The sequence below is a fragment of the Eublepharis macularius genome, chromosome 1 (assembly GCF_028583425.1).
Source record: "Eublepharis macularius isolate TG4126 chromosome 1, MPM_Emac_v1.0, whole genome shotgun sequence".
In the NCBI taxonomy this organism is placed as follows: Eukaryota; Metazoa; Chordata; class Lepidosauria; order Squamata; family Eublepharidae; genus Eublepharis; species Eublepharis macularius.
In genome coordinates this window covers 133,900,523-133,923,664 of record NC_072790.1, presented here as the reverse complement: position 1 = coordinate 133,923,664, position 23,142 = coordinate 133,900,523, and the positions used below count along the sequence as shown (strand labels likewise).

The window sequence follows — 23,142 nt, the reverse complement described above, 5'->3', positions numbered from 1 at the left end:
CCTTTGGTTTGGTCCCACCATTTGAAAGTCAGTGCTTAGTTTGCTGTTGTAGATGCATGCTTCAGGTGAGAGGGGATATGCTCAGCCACAGGCTGTTGGGAGACTAGAGCAGTGAGGAGAACAATGTGAGTGAGATCCCAAAGCCCTGCTCAGCCTGACACTGACTGGGTGGCCAGGACGTTCCTCTGTCCTGGATAACAGATGTCTTTGCTGCCACTGTCTCTGCCTCAAAGGGAGCAAATGGAGGGGCTCCTGGCCAAACCCCGGATTCTCCTGGGAAGAGAAGTCTGGAGCAGAGGGGAGGGTATGCCAGACACCCCTAACCTGGCTCCTGCAGTGACAGGTGAGAATCCTCTCCAGATAGGCAGCAAGGGGGAAAGAGAAAATAAAAAAGACTGTGGAGAAAGGAGTTGCCATGCTCTTTACCAAGTGCAGAGAAATGACTGACTGTCTACAACTAGAGAGGATGGAAACTGGGAGATTGAGCCAGCACCAGGAGCCAGCAAAAGAATGATGACCCTGTTTGCCTTGGGGGGGGGGGTTCTACCCATCAGTTGTGACTGTCCCACCTTGGACCACTGGAGAATCCTGCACCTCAGTGAATTATGTAACTTTAGGCTACACTGGAGTTCCTGTGTGGTGTAGAGGTTAGAGTGTCCCTCTAGGATCTAGGAGATCAGACCCAGGTTGGGCCAGTCACACGCTCTCAGGCTAACTTATCTCACAGGGTTGCTATGGAGGAGAGAACAATGCAAGCTGTTCTAGGTTCCCATTGGGAAGAAAGGCAGGGTATGTGTAAATAAATAAATACAATTAAAAAGCAGAGCTGGTTCCAGCCACTCAAAGTGGCTATGGCTACTTTATTTTTATTTAAACGTTAATTTTTTAATTTCAGAAAAAACAAAAATGCTCCTACTCCCCTGCCACTACTGCTCCCTCTTTCTCCCTTGGAGGGGTGGGGAGCAGACTTGTATTTCCTCTTCCTCCTTTGGCTGCTGCTGCTGCTGCTGCTGAGGTACTGCCACTCCTTTTTCAGAGCTGTCATCAGGGACAAGGACATGAGCTGAGTGCGACGGGTGAGCAGGGTCAACGCCTCTTCCTGATGTACCTGGATCGAGAGCCAGTTTGGTGTAGTGGTTAAGAGTGTGGGACTCTAATCTGGAGAGCCGGGTTTGATTCCCCACTCCTCCACTTGAAGCCAGTTGGGTGACCTTGGGTCAGTCACAGCTTCTAGGAGCTCTCTCAGCCCCACCCACCTCACAGGGTGTTTGTTGTTGTGGGGATAATAATAACATACTTTGTAAACCGCTTTGAGCGGGTGTTAAGTCATCCTGAAGGGCAGTACATAAATCAAATGTTGTTGTTGTTGTTATGGGACTGCCACCCATGAAGGAGAAGGAAGGCAATGAGGGCACCTCAGCAGCAACTGTGAGGACCGGCGAAGATGCCCACCAGCATGAAATGGAAGCTGTGGCAGGAGAACAGCATGAGGCTGCCAGGGGACAGTAGGCAGCAAGCAGAGTGGATTCCTATCCAACCCCTCCATTCTGCCAGAGGTCCTTTTTTACTCATTCAGTTTATTATGGTCCTAGGACCAGCATACAAATTTGTCAAAAAGAAAATACAATTAAAAAGGAAAAAAATGATTTTAAGAACTTTTAAGATGCAAATCTCGTAATATAAAAATTAGTGCACAGACTTTGGCAACTTGACAGGTAACTGTAACATTTTTATCTGATAAAAACCAGATAAACCAGATAAAGCCTTGCTTTATTGGTGGTTGAATGACCAGGGATCCTATCAAGTAATGGGGTAATAAATCTAAAATGAACCTCCCTATAAAATGGACAGCTAAAGAACATATGCTCTACAGACACGACCATCAGAGGTCCTAAAGAGTACTTCATGCTGCCTGTGGCTGCCTTTTACTCTCTACAGTTCCAGCAAGCCTCACCACCCAGCTTCAGTTTTGAAGGATTCTCTAGTTTGACACTGGGGTTATCTAATTTGACATCGTGACTCTTTGGTTTGACATAGTTTCCCTTGCTTTGGTGTGGTTCTGCTAGGCTTTGTTGTTCAGCTTGCACGAGTGTGGGACTTGCACTGGGACTGGCTTTTGGCCAGAGATTGCCTTTGCTTAAGTTTAGCCTTTGCCTAGAAAGCCTTGGAAATGTTTCCCCTATAAGAAAGTGACTGGGGCAGCTTGTTCAGGGGCCCATAGAATTGGACCTTGGGGTCCAATTTTCCTGAAATTTGGGGATCTTTAGTGGACAGGAAAAAGTAGGATCCCTGCAAATTTGGGGAAGGAGTAATGGCTGGATAAATTTGGGATTCCCTAACTAGATTAGAGAATCTGACTTGGATTTCAGGGATACGGAACTTTTTTGGTATCCCTGAAACCTGGATCTGGAGCAATTGGTATTTTTTTTTTTGGGTGCACACGTCTAATAGAACACAATCCACTTGCCACTGAAATTAATGGCAAAATTATGGTTGATCATTATCGAATTGAAAAGGACCCAAACTCCTTAGCTATGTATCGTATGACTATCATTGCATGAAAAAATAAGTGTCAGCAGCAAAGGGAGCATAATAATGCATCTCTACTAAGAAAATATACCACTGAAGTAGTACATTGCTCAACACCTGTTGCTGGGGGACTGTAGTAGGGAGGAGGATAGTCTCTTTGCCTCTGTTGTGTGCCTTACAGGATTTTCCAGTCATCTACTGGGGGAAACAAGATGCTGTACCACTGGTCTGGCCAGCAGGGCTTTTTCTATGCTCTTAGGGGACTCATTTCTAAATGCTACGTTTTGCTTTAGCATTTTAAGCAAAAGAATTCAGCAAAATAAATAGGCAGTTCAGGATCTGAATATTAAAAATGCCAGAATACTAGGGGTGTGCATCTAGAAAAATGTTGTGATGTTTTTGAATTGGTGGCTGTTGAGTGAAATGTTTATTGTGGCTGGGTAGTTTTCTGGTGAATCACTGCTGGTTTGTTAGTTTTCTGTCATTCTTATGATTTTTGTGGCTGTTCTTTTCAAAGGAGAAAGAGAGGGGGGACCAATTAGAGGCTCTGGGGCAACTGTTTTTGCACTTAATGAAACCAAAATCTCACAGAACACAGTTCTCCCTCTAATCTAAAAAACATCTAAGTTTCAAACAGATTGAACAAAGGAGGGCAATTTCACAGACCTCCAAAGGAGGTCTCTCTCTACAAAGCCACACTAAATTCTCTCTACTAATTCCTAAAATGCCTACCAAGCAGCAGCAGAAGACTTCAGCCACCTGCTACGAGCATTAAAAAAGCCCTGTCTGCGTTCATTTCATTTCCCTACCCTTACAATGACAGATTTTTTTTAACCTTTCCACTGAAAAAGATGTATTTCTCTTCCTTCCTTGTTGTGATTTGTTGTTGTTTCCTTTCAGAAAGGGAGAAATACTTCTACTGCAGCCCCCCGCCATCATTTACTTCCATTGTTTCCTATGGGTGACTTCTGGGGGACAGGAGAGTTATTTTTTCAATGAAATGTCACCACAATCGCAGCAGCATGTCTTTGGCCTGTTCTTGAAACAACCCTCACATTTGACGCAAATTGGGCTAAGTTTTCTAATACTATGGGTCTCTGAGGAAGTCATCCTTTGCCATTAGGCTTTTCAAATTTCACAAGAAAAAAAAGGCTCTCTCCGGCCCACAAGAATGGCTGAAGAGAGAAGGAGGGGGAAGAAGGATGACAGCCATCTTTGGGATTGGCAGGGTGTGCTCGTTGCTCTTCTAATGATGATTGCAAGGGAGAAATTCAGTATAAAGATTCAAATGAAATGCATAATCTTGCTGCATTGCTGGTAAGTACCAGAACTTGGAAAAAAACCATGGATTTTGAGAGGAACTACCAAGCATCCAGGACTAGCAATTCTGTTCTGGAGATTCACAAGTAAGGCTTAAAAACAGTTTTATTTTTGTGACTTCTGTGGCTCAGGATTTTGTTTACGCACATGTTGGTATGAATACTTCTCATACCAATGCTTTTCACAATTTGATTTTAAAAATAGCTCAGATTTTTATCACCGTCTCTCACTTTAGGCATCACCATTTCTATATAGTGCCCTATTGTTCTCAGTACTTTACATACTCACACAAGCAAATGCAGAAAGAAAAAAAAGGGGGGGGGAAGAGGGATGATCTCTCTGCCTACCTTATCAATTTGGTGATTTTTAAATGTTTTATCTTCTTTCTTTTAATGCTGTTTGCACCGTTATAGCCTTTCAGCACTGATATTTTGCTAATTTCTTCAGCTAACTGATCATCACCTTGCACTTCTTGGACAACTGTGATCAAAGGATTAATGAATTTTAGTAAAACCTCAAGCTAATGTTTCCTAATATTTCCTAATTCCATCACAAGGTTCCACTTCAGAGTCTCTGTCCCTGGCACACTAAATTAAATTTATTGCATTCATGTATGATCAATCTGTAAAAATAAACCATAATTTTAGGGGAGAGAAGTAGAAAATTCAAACTCACAATTTAGGAACTGTGAAATGTCTTCATGAGGAAAACATGCAAAAGTTAGTGCCATGACAGTAAAGGATAAAACAAAATAAAATCAAATGCCACAAGAATGCTGTACCATTGAATAATGCTGGCCTTGAGGCACAGTGAACTGAGTTACAAACATTAATTCATGAGGCCACATATTTTGCCCTTTCTTTAATTCCACTGCAGAGCCAAATGGATAGATTTTCCCTCGACAGTGTTTTACTGCTCACCTGGAACTAAGCCTGGGACCCTGATAATTGCAAAGCATTACATAGTGACTAAACTGCCTTCTAAGGACCAGATTACACCTTGGCTGATTGGTGTCATAGCGACAATACAATGCAGTCATAAACCCTGTGAAATTGGCCATTTAAACTGTGTTTATGGCTGCTTTGTGTACTGATAGATCTGGAATAGAACTACCACATTTGCTGTGTAAAAACTATTATAAAAACACATGCTCCGAGCAAATCTTTTCCAGTATTTGTGCAGAATCTAACACAATGTGATCACGTTCTCACTTGGACTTGGTGCCATCAAATTAAAACATGTTCCTTCGAATTCAAAATATTAATCCATTTCCAATGCCACCATTTATTCTTAGAGTAGAATTTAGAGCGGGAAACAGATACTTAAGCAGTCTAAGCACTGTGGCATTCTAGCCAGACATTTTTTCAATGCTCCAGAGAAACGAACAAGCATCATCTTTTCTTCCGCCAGGATGCTATAATGAATGATGCAGCCCTTTAGATTCATGCCAAATCTTTATTAATCAATATAATGAGAAACTGGGGTAGGAAAATATATATAGGTAATACAAGCTTATGTGAAACAGTAAACAGACCAAAAATCCAAAATGTTTACAGAGTGGTTGGCCTTGGCTGGTAGCAGTAAACTAAAATTCGGCAGGGAAAATTAGATGTTACACATAGGAATAAACACCAAGAGTTAATGATAGGTTACAGGATGTGGCTAGTTTTTACAGTTTTAACAGATTTGAAGTTAATTTGTTGTTTATATTTTTAATTATTGATACTACATAACCTGCCTTTAGTATTCAAATGGGAGGGATATAAAGAGTAAAAATAAATAAACAAATATATGTGTCACAGAGGGAATTAGGAAAACACATATCACCACTTCAGTGCTCTGGCACAAAATGTTATTGTTGTTTTTACATTATATCAAAAGGAGCATGATTTCCAAGAGTCTACCCAGCAGTGATCAATACTATAATATGACCATAATTTCAAGAACAATTTAAAATTGGAAAAGATCCAGGAGAGCTACAAGGATGATGAAGGATCTAGAAGGCAAGTTATAAAGGGCTGAAGGACTTGAGTATATTTAGAGTGGAGAAAATACAAGTATGGCAAGATGCCACTGCAAGTGTAGAGAGACAAAAACCCAAGGGGCCACCTACCGCGGGACTCACGGAGCATTTAGGGGCACACTACCGCAGGACCCTCTCACGGAGGAGCAGGACTGCCAGGGATCACCACATAACAGAGGAGAAAGAAAAGGAGGTAAGAGGAGTTATGACATTAAGGGATCACAGGATCAAAGCGGGAGAAAAAGCTGTAAGTCTGGCCACCAGACCATCTGGGAAGTAGGAAGTGAAGCAATGATGAAATTTCCCAAACTGGGTCAATTCACCTCATTTGAATGACCTTTTTGAACATTGGTAGTGTCACCACAGAGTGGAGTGCAGGGAAGCTGATGAGATCTAGCACATCAGGCCTGGCCTCTGCAGCTGCTGCTCTTCTACCCACAACTTTACTGCCAAGGAGATTTGCTTACATCCTCTTTGGTGTACTTTCAGAGGGAACTTTGGAAGGAAAGGACCAGTGACCAATATCCCATTCAAGTAAGGCATTTTGCTTTGTTTAATTGTACTATATTTTAATTGTACTATATCTTCACTTCCTACAACTGAGTAAAGAAGAAACCACACCCCCTCTAAGACCCCATTTTAATTAGACAATTCATAAATTGCAGCAACAGCAACCAAGTGCTTTACAGAAGAAAGCTAAACCACAATCATGAATTTAAAAAACGTGATTACTAATAAAAGACAATAAAAAAACAGTTCACTAGGTTTAAAAAAATCATAATCAGATTAAAAGCCAGTTAAAACATTCAATGTGCTGGCAAAAAAAGTTAGTAAGAGCCAAGTTTTCATCAAAAGACTAAGAATGTATGGGCCAAATAAACCCCCCTAGCTACTGCCCCATAGTGCTCATGCAGCAATGGAGAACGTTCAGTTTCATTCCATCACAGTCCTTGCATCAAACAGGAGAGGAAGAAGATCAATGGGAACAGGAAGGTACAGACAGACAGAGACTCTACCTAAGCATTCAGGACCTAAACCCAGAATGGGGACTTCTGGCTTGTGTGCTCTACTTGCTGCCGTTTCTTCTTCTTCAATTTGGATCCTATAGCTCACCAAACAGAGCTAGTCACACCAGTTAAATAAGAACAGTAATTTTTAAGTTCAGAAGCTGTTAGCTATAATGGTCACATTCCTTAGATAAATAATATCTGTAAGTTAGCATTTTCAAGTACGCTGCCTTGCTGAAAGACATAGGAGCTAAAGGGAACATCATAAAGATGACAGTGAGCAAAAAGACCTGGACAGGTCAGATGGAATTGGATCACTGCTGCTTTTGAGGAATACTGGCACCAACAATTTCTCTTTAGCAGGGAATCATCATATTCTAGAAAGTCATATTCTAAAAGCATTATTTAAATGGAAATTGTTACATCATAAGTTAATAAACCTTTGTGGGGGGAGCAAACCGATGCTTCAGGTTGGTTGGCATACCTACTGGCCCCACCTTGGCTACAGGCCTGAATCACACAATGCACTTCAGTGGGTGGTGACAGTCAGAAAATGGCAGCTCGGGGGGTTGAATAAGTTGCCATTACCTGCTACACCTGAGGAACCATATACTGGGATGGCATGTATCTGTAAGAATAAATTCATATGAGAGTTACTACAGATGAGGGATTCTAACACTTAAAATGTGCAGCAAGAAAACTGCATCAAGTCAAAGACAATTTATAAATTGTTCCATTTTACTGGTAATACTGAGAGAAAACTGATGGTCATTGAATCTGGCAGATTATGCACACTTACTTTGATTTCAAAACATTGTAAAATATGGTTTGACCTGACCTTGCGCTATCTCCTCCTATATCAAGCTCCACTGATATTGATTAGCCCTACACCTCATATATACTATTTAGTGCTTTATAATTTGTAACCCGTACATAAATGCAGGCCTAGAACAACAGCCAATGCTGTTGAGCAACAGGAGTAATATCAGTTGTTATTTATCTCTTTGAGGAGGTAAACCCCAACATTCTTCACTACTTGCAGTTTCCAGTCTTCAAAGACAGTCTCACAAAGAGAGCAATGTAATAATCCAGTCAAGAGTTTTCTAAACCTTGGATGTCTGGCGTCCAACTTGATAAATGGCACTTGATGGCACTTGATAAATGGCACTTGATAAATGGCCACCTGGGAGTTCAAGTCTACAAGCCCTTGAACAAGCTGAGTAGCCAAGCCACTCTCCATTGTTTTCTGGGAGGGGAAATCCAAGGCTTTCTCCAGGACACAGGCACACATCAGCAACCAATGACCAAAAGCCTGCAAAGGGTGGGGGACAAGCTGCTGCAACCTTTAAAATGCAATTCCTGGATATTCCAAAAATATATCCAGATAATTTGGTAATGTAAATACCAGTTTATCCAAATATATACTAATATTCCAGATGGAACAGACTCCAAGGGTTGCTGTTGGAGACTAGCTGTCTCCAGAGTGGGAGTTATCTTCCACAGGAAGTAATCTTATCTATCGTGTTATTCAACCTCTATGTAAAGCCTTTAGGAGAACTTATTCATAGCTATGGAGTTGGATGCCATCAATATGCAGACGGCACCCAGCTCTGTATCTCAATGTCCAAATCACTACAGGATGCAGTAGAGATTTTGGGTCAGCCTGATGGCTGAGTTCAAATGGCTGAAAGCAAACAAACTGAAACTGAACCCAGACAAGAAAGAAATGATGCTGGTTGGAAAGGCAAAATTTTTGAAAGACATCATACTCCCCACTTTTATGGAGTTTGTCTAACCCTTGCAGATTCAGTTAAGAGCTTAAGGGTTAGACTGGTATCAGCACTACTGCTAGAAAAACAAGAAGGTAGCTACAAAAATGCTTTCTATAAACTCAGTTGTGACAGATTGCGCATGTTAAAAATCCTGGAAGGGCTGTACACACAGCAGCACAACTATGAAGGGTTAATCCCTCACAGAATCAGAGGGTGACGGACTACTCCAAGGGATCTGATGGGTAGCATGAACTTGAAAGAGGATGGTCTATTTTCAATCCTAGCAGAGAGTGAAATCCAGTGTGAAGGGATGGAGTCCTAACAGAGAGCAGTTTGAACACTGACAAGAGAACAGGGGAAAGTTGCAAGGAGGTTTGGAAGTAGGTGTAGACTTCCAAATGGGCCAAAGAAATTTTCAACCCCTGACTTTACCTGGCCTTTCCCCTCTAATGTAAATAAACTGCTTAGTTATTTTTAGAATTTTAAAATCACTTCTGGTGCCATTTCTGTGGTTTAAGGATGAGGAAATGTCGTATCTGTTGAGCGTGCAAGATGGCCCCCTACCTCAGCATGGATGATCTGGTCACTTGGATCCATGCTACGCTAACATCAAGATTTGATTACTGTAATGCACTCTACTGTAATGCACTCAGAAACTCCAACTGGTACAGAATATTGCAGCTTTGTTATTATCAGGAGGTAGAGGAGCATATCACTCCCATGCTGCAGTTACTCCATTGGCTACCTATCAGCGAATGAGCTCAATTCAACATATTGGCTATCACATACGACGCTCTTCATGTCCTTGGTTCATCTTATCTATGGGACTGCCTCTCTCCCTAAGTTCCAACAGAGCAGCTTTGCTTATCTGAACAGGATTTTCTGCAGGTGCCATCTTGCATATGTGCAAAATCAACAGCTGCCTGTGCATGTACATTCTCTGTGGTCACCCCCACCTCATAGAATGGTCTACCTGATGAAGGTAGGAAAACTCTCATTCTCCTGGTTTTCCATCAATTATGCAATGCTGAATTATTCAACAAAACTTTTTACTCAGATAAGAGGGCTGTAGTGTAAGGAAGTGTTCTCAATGAGATGCTTACGTAAAGGGATAGGGAGGAACTATAGACTTTACTCCTATGTACTGTCTGTTGATGTAAGAGATCCAGAGGAGTTGATCATGTTAGTCTGTAGTAGCAGAATAGTAAAGAGTCCAGTAGCACCTTTAAGACTAACCTGCATACATCTGATGAAGAGTGCTGTGGTTCTCAAAAGCTTATGCTACAATTAAGTTGGTTAGTCTTAAAGGTGCTACTGGTCTCTTTATTATGTTGATGTACGAATGATCTTACTGGATACTTTCTGTGTTATCTAATATATCAGTCTCAGAATTGCGTATGGTCTGTTTTAGCATTTCTTCAACTCTATTGGATTCTTGCTAGTTTTAAATCTTTGCAAATTTGCATTTATATACCCAATTACATTATTTATTTGCACCTTTAAGACTAACCAATTTTATTGTAGCATAATTGGTTAGTCTTAAAGGTGCTACTGGACTCTTTGATATTGCTACTACAGACTAACACGGCTAACTCCTCTGGATCTATGATTATTTATTTAAAATGTCTTTTAAATCGATGATTTGATCGTCTATGGTATCATATGCCACTGAAACATTCAGGAAAATGAAAAGAATCTCATAACTTCTTGGAACTCCAGACAAAGATGGTAAATAAGGACTACTAAGGAAATTTCAGTATTGCATTCTGCTGTTTGGACCATGGCTAATATAATTCCTGAAAATGTACATTGTATGAGAGCTTCTGTTAGTGTTCCATCCACTACAGCCTCTTCAATAACCCTGCCCTCCAAAAGAATATCAGAAAAAGATTTAACCTGTTTTAAAGCTGGATTTAATGAATCCCCCCTGCCGCCCGCAAGGGGACAAATAACAGCTTCCTTTAGACTTGCCAGCAACAAAGGGTGTTAAAAGCAAAATTTTTAAAAGCCAAGGTTTTCTTCAAGCCATGATCATTAATGGTCAAGTGAGTAAGTGCTGAATGTCAAATCGCCAATATCCGCCCCCCCCTTTATTCTACGTTTCAGGATATGAATCTTGTTCCCATCCTCAATAAACTCACAGAGAAAACTAGACAAGCAGATGTTTCAGACTCCTACTCCTGATCTCTACAAACTGCAAGGAGGGACAGATGTGAATGAATTTATCAACAAAATGTCTACCAAACTGGCTACAGCTGGCTACCAAGAGTTCCCCTCCCTCCAGGGTAAGCAACACTTTTAACCAGTCAAAGGAGCTCTGTTGATGGCATTAAAAAATTCTTCAGTATCACCATAGCCAAAGGGAGCATTCAGTTGTTATGGGAAACAACCTAATAGGAAACTGCAAACATTAATTGAAGTGGGAAAGAATATTAGTATATTCTGCCTTCTTCCTGACCCTTCCCTTAGCTGCTCAATTAGGAATCCAATCTGAACTTCCAAGAAACAAAGCAGCACTACAAGATACAGCACTGCATATATGCTGGCAAGAACTTTTCTTTTCAGAACTCTACATACATGAAGCTTAATAGGAATGCTGATTTTAATCCCAGTTCCCTGAGATGAGCGATAATTAGAAACATTAAAGGGAATTATTTTTTAAAATGTTTAAAAAAGAGGAAGGCATTACTTGAAGCAGTGGATTTAAGTTCTTAAAAAGTACATATAGACTAAGGATTCACTAACATAATAGACTATTCTGGTTGAGGGATTGTGGAGACACTTTGTACCATAGCAACCTGGACATAAATGCTGTGGGTATCACAGAGTTCCAGCTCTAAAATTCTATGATTCTATACTTCTATTTCAAGGATATAAAAAAACAAAAACAAGCATGGCTTTCCTGTCTGCTCACCTATCACTACTCCACCCCACTATTTATTCTTTTAGCATTTTTTTTGTTTGAAAAGCTTAATATTTGGCTGCCTTCTGAAGGAAATAGGCATAGTGACAGATGAAAGACTTTATTCATCATATAATTCAGAATAGGGGAAAAATCAACTGCTGTGCATTTAAGATTCTAACAACCCTGCAATTTTGTATAGTCATTTCCCCCCACCCCCAGCACGTTCTTTCGAAGAAATCTGCTTTTATGCTGCTAATAACTAACCACAGTTAGAGCAGCATGGATCCGATTAGTAGTTCTTAGGCTACAAAGAGGAGGGGAAAGAAAGGCTGTGAACAGGGCTGCCAATTTGTCCACCTGGGTCTCTAGGAGGAAGATTAGATGAAAGCTTGCTCTTTTATTACTCACTTCAACTCTGCTCTATACTTAGGCATTTTCTGAACCGAGGTACTGCATTTTTAAAGGTCTAATTTGACCAGCACAAAAAAGCTTTCCTTCGATTTTCCCTCAGTGTCCCCAAGAGCAACTCACAGAACCGTGCAGCACTGAAAATGGAAATACTAGAGGCAAAAATTATATGATGTTCAATACATCCTATCATATTTCTACAGTGATTTTAAATTACTGCCACCCTTTTACAACATGAAACACACAATGGCTGTGACTGAGAGACTGGTGTGCCCTGGGAGTTTTTGTTGTCTTCCTGACCCAAGCAGGCTGTTCAATTAAGAAAGAGACCAGCCCTGGATGCAAACAGCCTCTTGGACCATGGCCAACATGTTCACAGCACTAAACTGTGATAACTGAAAAATTGTGTATACCTCAAAGTAATGTTAGCTAAATCCTTCAGCTTTTATTAATATTTATTTCTGAGAAGTTCTGCTAGTGTAAACACAGGAGCAAGATATTTATGAAGCAGCACTGCAGTCCTAACCAATACTTTAATTAAACCTTTGCAAACTTTGCACTTCAGGCAGTAGGAATATTTGCAAGAAAAAGATTTCCTTTCCTCTACCATCATCTACTCTTCACCAATTTGCAGAGGCACTAGTTGCATGGTGGGGTTGGGTCTGAGGATAAAGTGCGAGCATCTTACCCATGCTCGATAATCTATGCCTCTCCCTTGAATGATCTGAACTCTGAGGGAAGAAGATGTTTGATCTCTTTCTACTCTGGCTTCATTCAAAAATTTAAAAATACCACCTGATGCTAAGTACTTTCATTCTGGGGCAGGACTAGAAGCATACTATTTGTATCCAAAAGAGATGTGTTGCACCTTTCTTTTGGGGCACACACAGGTCAGGGGGGACCCATCTCTGTAAGTCCTTGTTGAAGTGCCTTGAATCATTCACAAGGATCGGAGTTACAACCACCATCTTCTTTTGGAGGGGGACATCACCAAACTGCCAGTGCAAACTTGTGCTGGCAAATGCAAAAATAATAGGGATGAGGTTCTGTGGGTCGGCCTCACAGGCCAGAAACAGGCCTGGATACTGACAGTCTGGCCCATAGGAGCAGGCTGCTGCTCATCGTCTAGTGTACCTTTATGCATGTGTACACCTACTACCTCTTGAGTCTATCTTTTGCATTTAAAGGGCTCATCTGATGTAGGTATCTTCCTCTAGAGAGCTCTGATATGCCACGACTTAGCCTAAGGCATGCTAAATCCAGAACACTGGCTCTGATCTTAAGCCATGCAGTTCTTTATGTTTCTTTAATCAACATAAAGCCTTCATCAATTTAGAATCTGCTGCAAGGTCACTCACACAAGATTCAGCCACATGCCTTTAATGTGGTTTGGAATTACAAACTCTTATGTCAGTTTTTGTTTGCAAGGGGGAGTAACAGCATTAACAACTTCTAGTTATATCATTTATAAACATGCAGATGTGGATTATTAAAGATTAATGCATTTCAGGATTGGTGTCGGCATTCCGTTTGTCTTATGCCGAAACCAATTCTGTTCTTCATTAGTCAATGACAACCCACATCACCCTGTTGTGGAACAGAAATCAAAGGTACAAGTGTGACTTGAGAATAAGCATTGAAACGGATTACTAAGAAATTTAACAGCTGTAATCAATCAACACATCAGAATAATTTCAGTCCACTGTTATCTAGGGATGAGGAAGGAACCATCCATGAGGGATTTTGTCTGTTATTTGAAAATACTACCTGTGACCTCTAAATATTTTTTAAAATCCTCTTCTCATCTATGCAACTGTAACTATAAATATCATATGTGAAATAATGGAGATTTTAAGCCCTTTCTAAAAATACTGATCTCAGGATTAGGCAGAGGATCAGAAATATACTGAGCTCACCTAGGTTTTTACACTGACAAGTTCACGGGATGACAAGTCTGATGGCTGAAATATAACATTCATATTTCTTGGCATTTTAAAGACCAGGCAGAAATAATACATGTGGAGTCTAGTCCAACTGAGCGTGGGCAAGCCATCTGCATGCCAAGGAGTCCCACATGGTTCAATTGAGCCCTGTTTCTCCACTTCCTCTATCAAAGCAAGAGCACAAATGTGCATTTTAAGATATGGGAGACTATGTGAAACTCCCCTACACTGCCCCCCCCAAGCACTGCTGGCACCAGGGTTTCTGGCGCCTGCGGCAACTCCCCCAGGTGCCACGGACTGTATGATGACATCATCACGTGATGACATCATCACGCAGCGCAAGCCGGGGGCATGGCCAGCGGATGGCTGGGGTGGCGGGTGGAGGCTGCTCCACGCTCCTCATGCAGCCCCGGCAGCGGCTCGTGGCTGCTGCTCCCGGCTGGGGGCGTGTGGTGGCAGTGGCACGGGACTCGCAGGCTGCAGCAGCTGCGGCCCAGCCATGACAGCTCCACGGCGCGCACCTCCACCCCCGATGCCCCCTCTGGTGCCCTCGTGCCCTGAGGCCACCGCCTACCTGGCCTCAATGGGCGCGCTGGCCCTGCCCCCAAGCCATGTAAAACACTTATGCCGCATGCTCTCATATTGACTAGTCACTGGGGAAAAACAGGGCTCCATGGATTCTTCTGAGTACAGGCTCAGTGTTTATGCTTGATAGGGTCTTAGTCTATACAGAAGCAAGGGATGACAGCCCACTGTTCTCCAGAAAATAAACATATATATCTAATCTGGATTTTAAAGAAGTTTTACCATGACAAAAAGCCCTAGAGCTAAGAACAACAAGAATTAGTTGACAAAGAGGGAGCAGACTAACTGAATTGTCCTGTGAATGCATCCATCATTTCTTAATATTGTAAAATCTGAAGGAGGGGAAAGATACCTTTCCATTTATGATGCAATCATATCAATATTTTATTATGAAAACACATGAAATGGAAAGGGGAGAGTTTAAATTGTTTCATCTATAACACTATAAATGAGAAATGTATGAGACTCAGATTTTCATAATGCAATAATCAAAAATACAATATTTTTTCATGAAGGCAACAGTTGTTAAAAAGTGATGGAATAAAAAGTATTATAACAATAAAGAAACATTTTTAAATGTTTTGAAATTAAAAGAAAAATCTAACTGGCAATGGGAATCGATCATCAGAGACTGCAGGTAAATAACTCTTCTATGATTATCATGGGCTGGCATGATCTAAGTTGCCTCTATACATGGAAATCTATTATACTACATACACAGTTGTAGTAATAGTTTTCTAAACAATCCAAGAACATTGGGGCATTTGAATTACGTGTATTAATGGATTTCATTTGTTTCAGCTGTTAATGATTTTAATTTTAGACTACAGTTAAGGAACTAAAAGCTTTAGAATGCCTCAACAAAAACTACCTTTAACTCCAATATATATACTCTCAGTTCTACTTAAGAGCCAGTGAAGTATAGCGCGTAGAGTTCAGATTAGGACGTGGGAGACATAGGTCTGAATCCCACCTTGCCATGGCTGGGTGATCTTGGACCAGTCACATACTCTCAGTCTAACCTATCTTATCCTAAACTACCTTATGAGGATAAAATAAAGAGTAAACTGATGTAAGCGTCACTTTGGGTCCCTGCTGGGGGACCTAAATGAGGTAAATAAATTCTCAGCTCTGGAAAGCAAGTCTGACTGCCTGCAATTCTGCATATAGTTAGGTTGCTTATGTCCCAATGAAGTCAATGGTATTTAAGCAGTCTAATGGTGTTCCATATTAGTGAAAAAAACATTATAATTTTTTTTCTATTTTCATTATTGTTATTCCATTTTCACTCTTATCCCTTTATGCCTGTGGTTTTCCTGTATTGATAATATTGATTTATTGCTTGTAATCATATTGTTTTATATTGCTGGCTTTTGCTGTAATAAATTGGATTTGGATTTGGTGTTCCATATTGTAGCCAGTGAAATCAATAGAATGACTTCTAATTAAATTTATCTATAACGGTGATCTAAATAAAAACCTTGTGATTCCTGGAGTGATCCTTTTTTCCTAAACTGAAATTTAAGTAAATGGAAAAGGTGCCTGATACAAGAAAGCTCAAAATTCTAGATGCATGCAGATGTGGGAATCCACATACTATAACATTACTGGATTCAGTTTTTTCTTGTGGAGAAGCCTAGAACATGCGCATTATAGCTGATCCACAGGCTTGTGAGCTGCTACAGTAGTTTGGGATCATACACGGACAATACTGGTGGAAACTGAATTCCCTCAACAGCTTTATTACAGCGTTACAATTATTCGCAGAATGGATAGTTGACTCACTGAACTCACCAGCAAGAGATGTAATGAGGGCCAATGGCTTAGAAGAACTTAAAAGGGGATTGGACAGATTTATGTGGGATAGGTATATTGCTGGCTATTAATCATGATGATGTCTGAATAAGACCTCCATGTTCAGAGGCTTCCTCTGACTGAAAGATGCTGGGGAGCAGTCAGCAGGCAAGGACTCATGCCAGTCTGCCCTGCTTGTGGGCACCTGACTAGCCATCACTGGAATCAGGATGCTGAACCAGAAGGACCGTGGGCCTGATACAGCTTGATCATTCCTATGGCCCAAGGCTGAATTTCAGGTTTGTTTACCTTTGCTTTGTGATGTCCATCAGGCCCCATTATTTGTATACTTCTCCCTTTCCTTTCCCTTCATCTTGCCAATGCTTCAAATGGTACCAGAGGCATCTCAAAAATTACAATTTTAGTATAATAATATGCCTCCTCATAATCAGCATATACAATAGAAATAGAGTTCTCCCTGCAGTCCTGAGTGCCAGTGAGTAAAGAACTGATGCTTCGTTTTGCACAGCCCTGGAAGCTTTTGAAATTTATAAGACTGCCAAATAAGTATTTTTACATACTTCTAGTGATAAAAACCATAGTTATTGTCAACAACATTTTATATTATTTGCCAACAAACAACACGTGTCCCCCTTAAAATATACAATTGTTATTATTTCAACTCTGGCGGGGATTTCAGAACAAAATATTTTGAATAACAGTTTTTTAAAAAGGGTTACTCTGTCCATTTCACCAGCACATAACCTGCTGTATTACAGAACCATTTTTAGGTGCAAGTACATAGAGAACATGCATCCTATTAAATTATAATTCCTTTAAAAAAATGGATGGTTACAAAGAAAGGTGCATGTATTTCTGACTTATAATTGGATTTGCCTGGCTAGGATTGCTTCTCGTTTTATATAGGTCAAGTGCCTTCCCACTATAGACTTCTTGGTGTGCCTCCAAGGCATATTGACATGTGTGAGAATGTTACTCTTTTGGGCAGTTTATCCATTAGAGTGTTTCCGTGGCTACTGCTGCAGCTTGTGAAGAAGTAACCCATGCCATTAGGAATGGAGAGAATGCTGTAAAATCACATGCTTCCTCCACTGCCTTTGAAATGTTTGCTATGATCGTAAATGACAACCTTAGGCCTTGGAGGCAAGGCAAGTAAATACTAGCATTCATACATTTTCTGACATAAGTTATGCATTCTGATATTGTCCCATGTCAAGCTTTCACTCTATTATAGACAGAACCCTCCTAAATAATAGGTATCATCCTCTATGACATATATCAGTACGTGTGTATGAAGTGCTGTTAAGTCACAGCTGAATTATGGCGACCCCTGTTGGGATTTTTAAGGAAACAGACCAACAGAGGTGGTTTGTTATTGTTTGCCTCTGCTTAGCAATCCTGCTCTTCCTTGGTGGTTTCTCATCCAAGTACTAACCAGCGCTGACCTGGCTTCGCGTCTGAGATCTGACAACACTGGGCTAGCCTGGGCCATCCAGATCAGAGCACATATATCAGTATATATATAATATATTAATATGGTGGAACCCATGTGAGCTACAAATGAAGGAGACAAAGAGAACTGTTCTCAAAATCTTATGCTACAGTAAAGTTGGTTAGTCTTAAAGGTGCTACTGGACTCTTTTCAATTTTACAAATGAAGGAAAACATCATATACAGAAATTTATATTTGATCTCTCTCTCTAACCCCTCATATGCTTATTAACAATCATATTCTCAAAATGCTTCTTAGATATGGTTTACTTCCTTAAACACAACTTATATGCTGTGGCATTGTTGCAAGAAGAATGACTTCAGTAAGAAAATTCATTTATGAAGTTTTGAAAGTACATTATCCATAACAGTTTATCTCCCTGCTATATTTTAATCCCAAAGTGGGAGTTGAATTGGGAAAAAAACTTCAGAGATATTATGTAATCTAGCACAAGAAACAACTGCCCAATTTTACAGTGTGAACAGGAAAGAAATGTCCACTGAGCTGATGGGATGTTCCAATATCAAGGCTGTGCCAATCTATTCTCATACTCGCAATGGGTGATGATCTTAAACAATATGGTAGAGAAAATTTGTAATGAGGAAAAAAAAAAAAGATCACTACACAGGGCAGAATAAGTCTTTTGGAAGGCAGGTTGGTTGTGTATGTCCTTTTGATGTTATATTAACTGCCAATTTAATCACAGCTGAAGAAGGGAAGAGGTAAAGGATATTTCTATGCCAGCAAACCCTGGGAACGCAACACCTCTAGTTTAACAGCTTTCCTAGAAAGGAACCTCCTGCTACATTTTGGCTTTGCCCAGTCATAGTTGTCAGCAACATAACAGCTGCTTGTTTTACAATGACTTGATAGAGAGAAAATGATTGAGGGAGCCAATCTATGTCACATAGAGAGGCTTGTAGCAAGACACAGGAGGAGGTAATATAACAGTACTGAGGTCAGAACAAACAAAGGCAGGTTAGGCAGGCAGGAACAAAATCACCAAAGATAAGGAAAAATACATGACAAAAATATTTTGCACTGTTTAAATCCCCTCAAGTTCAATGCTATTAATGGTTTTTGTTTATTTGTGAGAGGGAACAAATGTGGATCAAATCTACAGTTAGCACATTTGGGGAGTTTGAGTCGTTTTATTAGGAATTTCTTCTGGATTTTTCATTTTGCAATGAATAGCAGTGGGACAAGACCATTTGTGTTCTATCTCAGATCTTAATTCTTTTATGAAAATTATGTTTGCTAGAGATGAGGGAAGAGCAACAAAAATGTACAAGTGCTGAAGCAAATATTAGAAAAAGGAAAACAAAAATACAAGAGGACAGTTGGAAAGACTTGTTGCAGAAAAGCTCACCATTTACCTGGAATACTTGCAGGAGAAATGGGACCAGATCTTGACTGATTGCTTCCGACAGGAGAGCCCACAGGGGAAGGGGATGGGCCCCCAGGGATGCTGGAGAGATGAGGGGAGGCATGAGGGGAGAAAGGTGACTGTGCGGGGTTGCTCTGCTCTCCTTGGCTGCTTGTGGAACCTGATGCACTGACTGCTGAACTCAGTGTTGCTTCAGTTCCTGTAGGCAGGTCATCAATGGAACCAGATAAATCCTGAGAACAAAGAGGGGGGAAAACTGATAAAGGAGCAGTAGGAACCAACATCAAGGTAAAGTGTGTAGGATATCAAAAGATGGTAGAACATCTTTTCACTTGGCATAGATGCCATGCAAATATGGTTCTGGATTGACTTCTAAGTGATTAAAATATTAAACAAAAGTGATTATTTCCTATAAAAGTACAATCAACCACATCTATCAGAGTTTATGGGGGGGGGAATCCTCTAGGAGGCAGTTTGTTAAAGGTTTCAGTTTGTTAAACTACTCACTGAGTTTTCCATCTAGATGTCTATGAATTTTCACATTAATGTTGTTTAAGTTTAATTTTTTGGTATGTTAAAACAATATCCGGAACCAATACATATATCCTATTAAACAACTAACACAAAGTCAAAGGTTTAATATATTGCTATGGAATTGCATTTCCATTCAGTTTTAGGTAAGACAGAAAAAGCAATACTTTAATCCCTCCTGGTACTAGGGGCACAAGTACACTAATGCAAGATCTGGTCTAGTGTACTGTTTGCGAAGTACCATCATAAATACACTAAGTCCATTTAAAATACCCTCAGACATCAAGAATTACATTTTTATTTAATTATTTCCTGTAACTGTGAGATATAACATTGAACACACAGTTAATGCAGTTAAAGCTGTGGTACTGCTTTACTCATGTGAATTTTCATGCTCTGGACACATACGAGAAAGCAAAGAGCATCATTAAGAATTTACACAGCCACAGAATCTAACCATGTGGTTTTATTTTCAAGTCACTCCCACTGGGTGGGAATCAATATTGCATTTTGCTCTGCTAATGTAACAACTTTATGCCATGTAGTGGATTTACACACATACAGCATTAATGATATAACAGTAGTGTGTAACACTAGCATAATTGCTAGAATGGCTGGTACACTGTTAGTAGAAGATTAACGTTAGGCATAATTAGGTGCAAAGTAGGGGAAGAGTAGAGGCTTGTCAGAATTCTATACTAATCATGCAGCAGATTTATGCCAATATAACATTAATGAACAATATCTGATGAAAAGAGCAGTGGCTCTCGAAAGCTTATGCTACAATAAAGTTGATTAGTCTTAAAGGTGCTACTGGACTCTTTACTATATTACTGAATAATGCTTTGTAACTGGTAAGCTGCCTTTTCAAGGGCACAAAGGAGTATAGTGGGAAGGGGAGAGTAAAGGCTAGTTGGAAGTACATAATGGCTCAGAGACTGGTCCCACCATCATCGATAGCATATATCTATACTAAAAATGAAATACTGAAAACACTCTCATTAGCACTAGTGGAAAATTCAAGATGTTTAATCTCCTCTGCCCCCTCTGTTTCCTTCCCATGTTGGAAGATAACCCCCCTACCTTGACATGGCTGACTGGCCACCTCGATCCATGCCACCATGACTTAGAAAACAGACTACTGTAAATGCAATCAACACAGGTCTCCCCTTGATGTCAAGTCGGAGATTCTAGTTAGTGCAGAACGTCACAGTTCAGTTATTATCAGGAGATAGGTGGAATATGTATATCATTCCCATTCTGTAGTCACTCCACTGGCTACCTATCAGTTACTAGGCTCAGGTATTGGTTACCATATATAGATCCTTACACAGCCCTGGTCCCTCATACCTAGGAGACTCTCTCTCTCTGCTCTACCATGGCAGCTTTGCTCACATTAACAGGACCTTCTGTAGGTATCACCCTGCAAAAAGGCAAAATCAATCACTATCCATACAGACACATTCTCTGTTGTGGCATCTATCTACTGCATCCTGTGGTGATTTGGATAGTGAGATATAGAACTGGGTATCATCTGCATATTGATAGCATCCAGCTCCATAGCTACAACTGAGATCTCCTAATGGCTTTATATAGAGGTGGAATAACATGGAGAATAACACTGCACCCTGTGGAACCCCTCAAGAAAATTCCCATTCTACAGACAGCTGGTACCCAACAGCTACAGTTATGTTTAATTGCTTATGTTTCTTTCAAAATTGTTTTAGCTCTGTATTAGACTTCTGTTTTCAAATTTTATGCTATCCAAATCCTATTGCATTTATCGGATATATGATCTATTGGATGTCAGAACCACAGTTTATATGGATTTACACTGTGTAATCTGCCTTGAGCCTCATTGAGAAAGGAGGATTAGAAATAACATAAATAAAATAAAATAAAATAAAATAATTCAGTATCCAATGATGGAACAGCTCCATAAAAGAAACACAGAACTTATATATCAAGGTACATGATTCTCATCATTTAGAGAATGCTGGACGTAAAGGTAGGAAATCTTGTGATGATGAAAGTGTGAAAGACAGCATGTTGCACCAACAATAGATAGTCCAGGGATAACAAGCAAGTAAGCATGCAAATAAATAAGATCTTCTCTCAGAACCATTGTAAGTACTTTGCTACAAGCTTCTGGATACAGTACTCATCAGAACCTTCGATTCCATTGTTCAAAGTGGGGCTGTGAGGAAAAGGCACATCACTCAGCTAAACCAAAGGATGCCCACACCACAGAGGGGGACCCAAAACTCAAAGAATGACATGTGAACATGCTCCACCCCTTCTGATAAAAAGTGTAGAACTGTCCTACACCAATAGCCAGATTTTCTCCTCCCTTTCACTTGTAATAAGGGGACAACTACAAAACATAGAAATCGTGTACAGCATACATGATTTTTTTTCTACACACAATGAGTAATTTTTATGTTACATTCAATTAGTGAATGGGGGCAGAAAAATTTTCAAAGGAAATTTTCCACTGTTATATTTTTCCATGGAAAAAATTCCACCACACTTAAGTAAATGTAGAGTGATTATCTCCAGTTGTCAGGGCTGTTGTGCTGCAAATCAATTGTGTTAGAGGGGCTAAATGAAGGACATGAAGCACGGACAAACCCCAGTACTTGTACATAGTCCAGGCATGTACAAGTGTATTTGGCTTCTTTTGCTAACATTATTTAAATGCTGATAACGCTATTTAAATACTTAAATTATTTATTAAAATTTGAACTGGAAAAACTTGCAGTTCAAATTTTCCTGGAAAACCCACAATACTACAATCAATGCTTGTACAGCTGAATGCATGATTTAAACACCACACTTATCTGGGTACAAGTCTCCAGTTTTAGACATATTTGCTCTTTATTACAATCAGGGGTGTGTGTGTGTGTGTGTGTGTGTGTGTATATATATATATATATATATATATATATATATATATATATATATATATATATATATATATAGTCACTATAATATGTGGTTAAGGCTACAGTTACCCACAAAAGGGGTAACAGAGTATGTATGCATTTTATGGACAAGGAGACTATGCTGGGCACAGATAAGGCTCCCACTAGCCAAGGTTACCAAAATTGCTGACTACTAACCCCGCCATTCATTAGGACTGATTGCTAGTCAGGATTGATTCTTCCTTGTAGGATCAGATCCAGGGGGATCTATGACACTATGATCAGAGATAGAATTCCAGGGAAGCTCCCATCATTGTGGTTATTATATACACAATCAGGACAGAAGAGTTTTATAAAGAATAAATTCATTACATAAGTATTTTATACCACAGCATATTTCACATAATAAATTGTTCCAGTTTTGCCTGTATATACAGGCAAAGTTCTTTCTTGGCAAAACATACATTTCTGTACTAAATCAAATACAAAGTCAAATTTGTA

General features: G+C 40.0%; 1 protein-coding gene across 1 annotated transcript in view; it reads right to left on the bottom strand.

The window, feature by feature from the left end:
* ARID1B (AT-rich interaction domain 1B) overlaps nucleotides 1–23,142 on the bottom strand; it is a 599,087-nt gene that overhangs the window by 164,907 nt on the left and 411,038 nt on the right. The window contains exon 6 of the mRNA XM_054969949.1: nucleotides 19,176–19,419. Within this exon, the coding sequence (XP_054825924.1) occupies nucleotides 19,176–19,419 (244 nt within the window). The remainder of the gene's footprint in view (nucleotides 1–19,175; nucleotides 19,420–23,142) is intronic.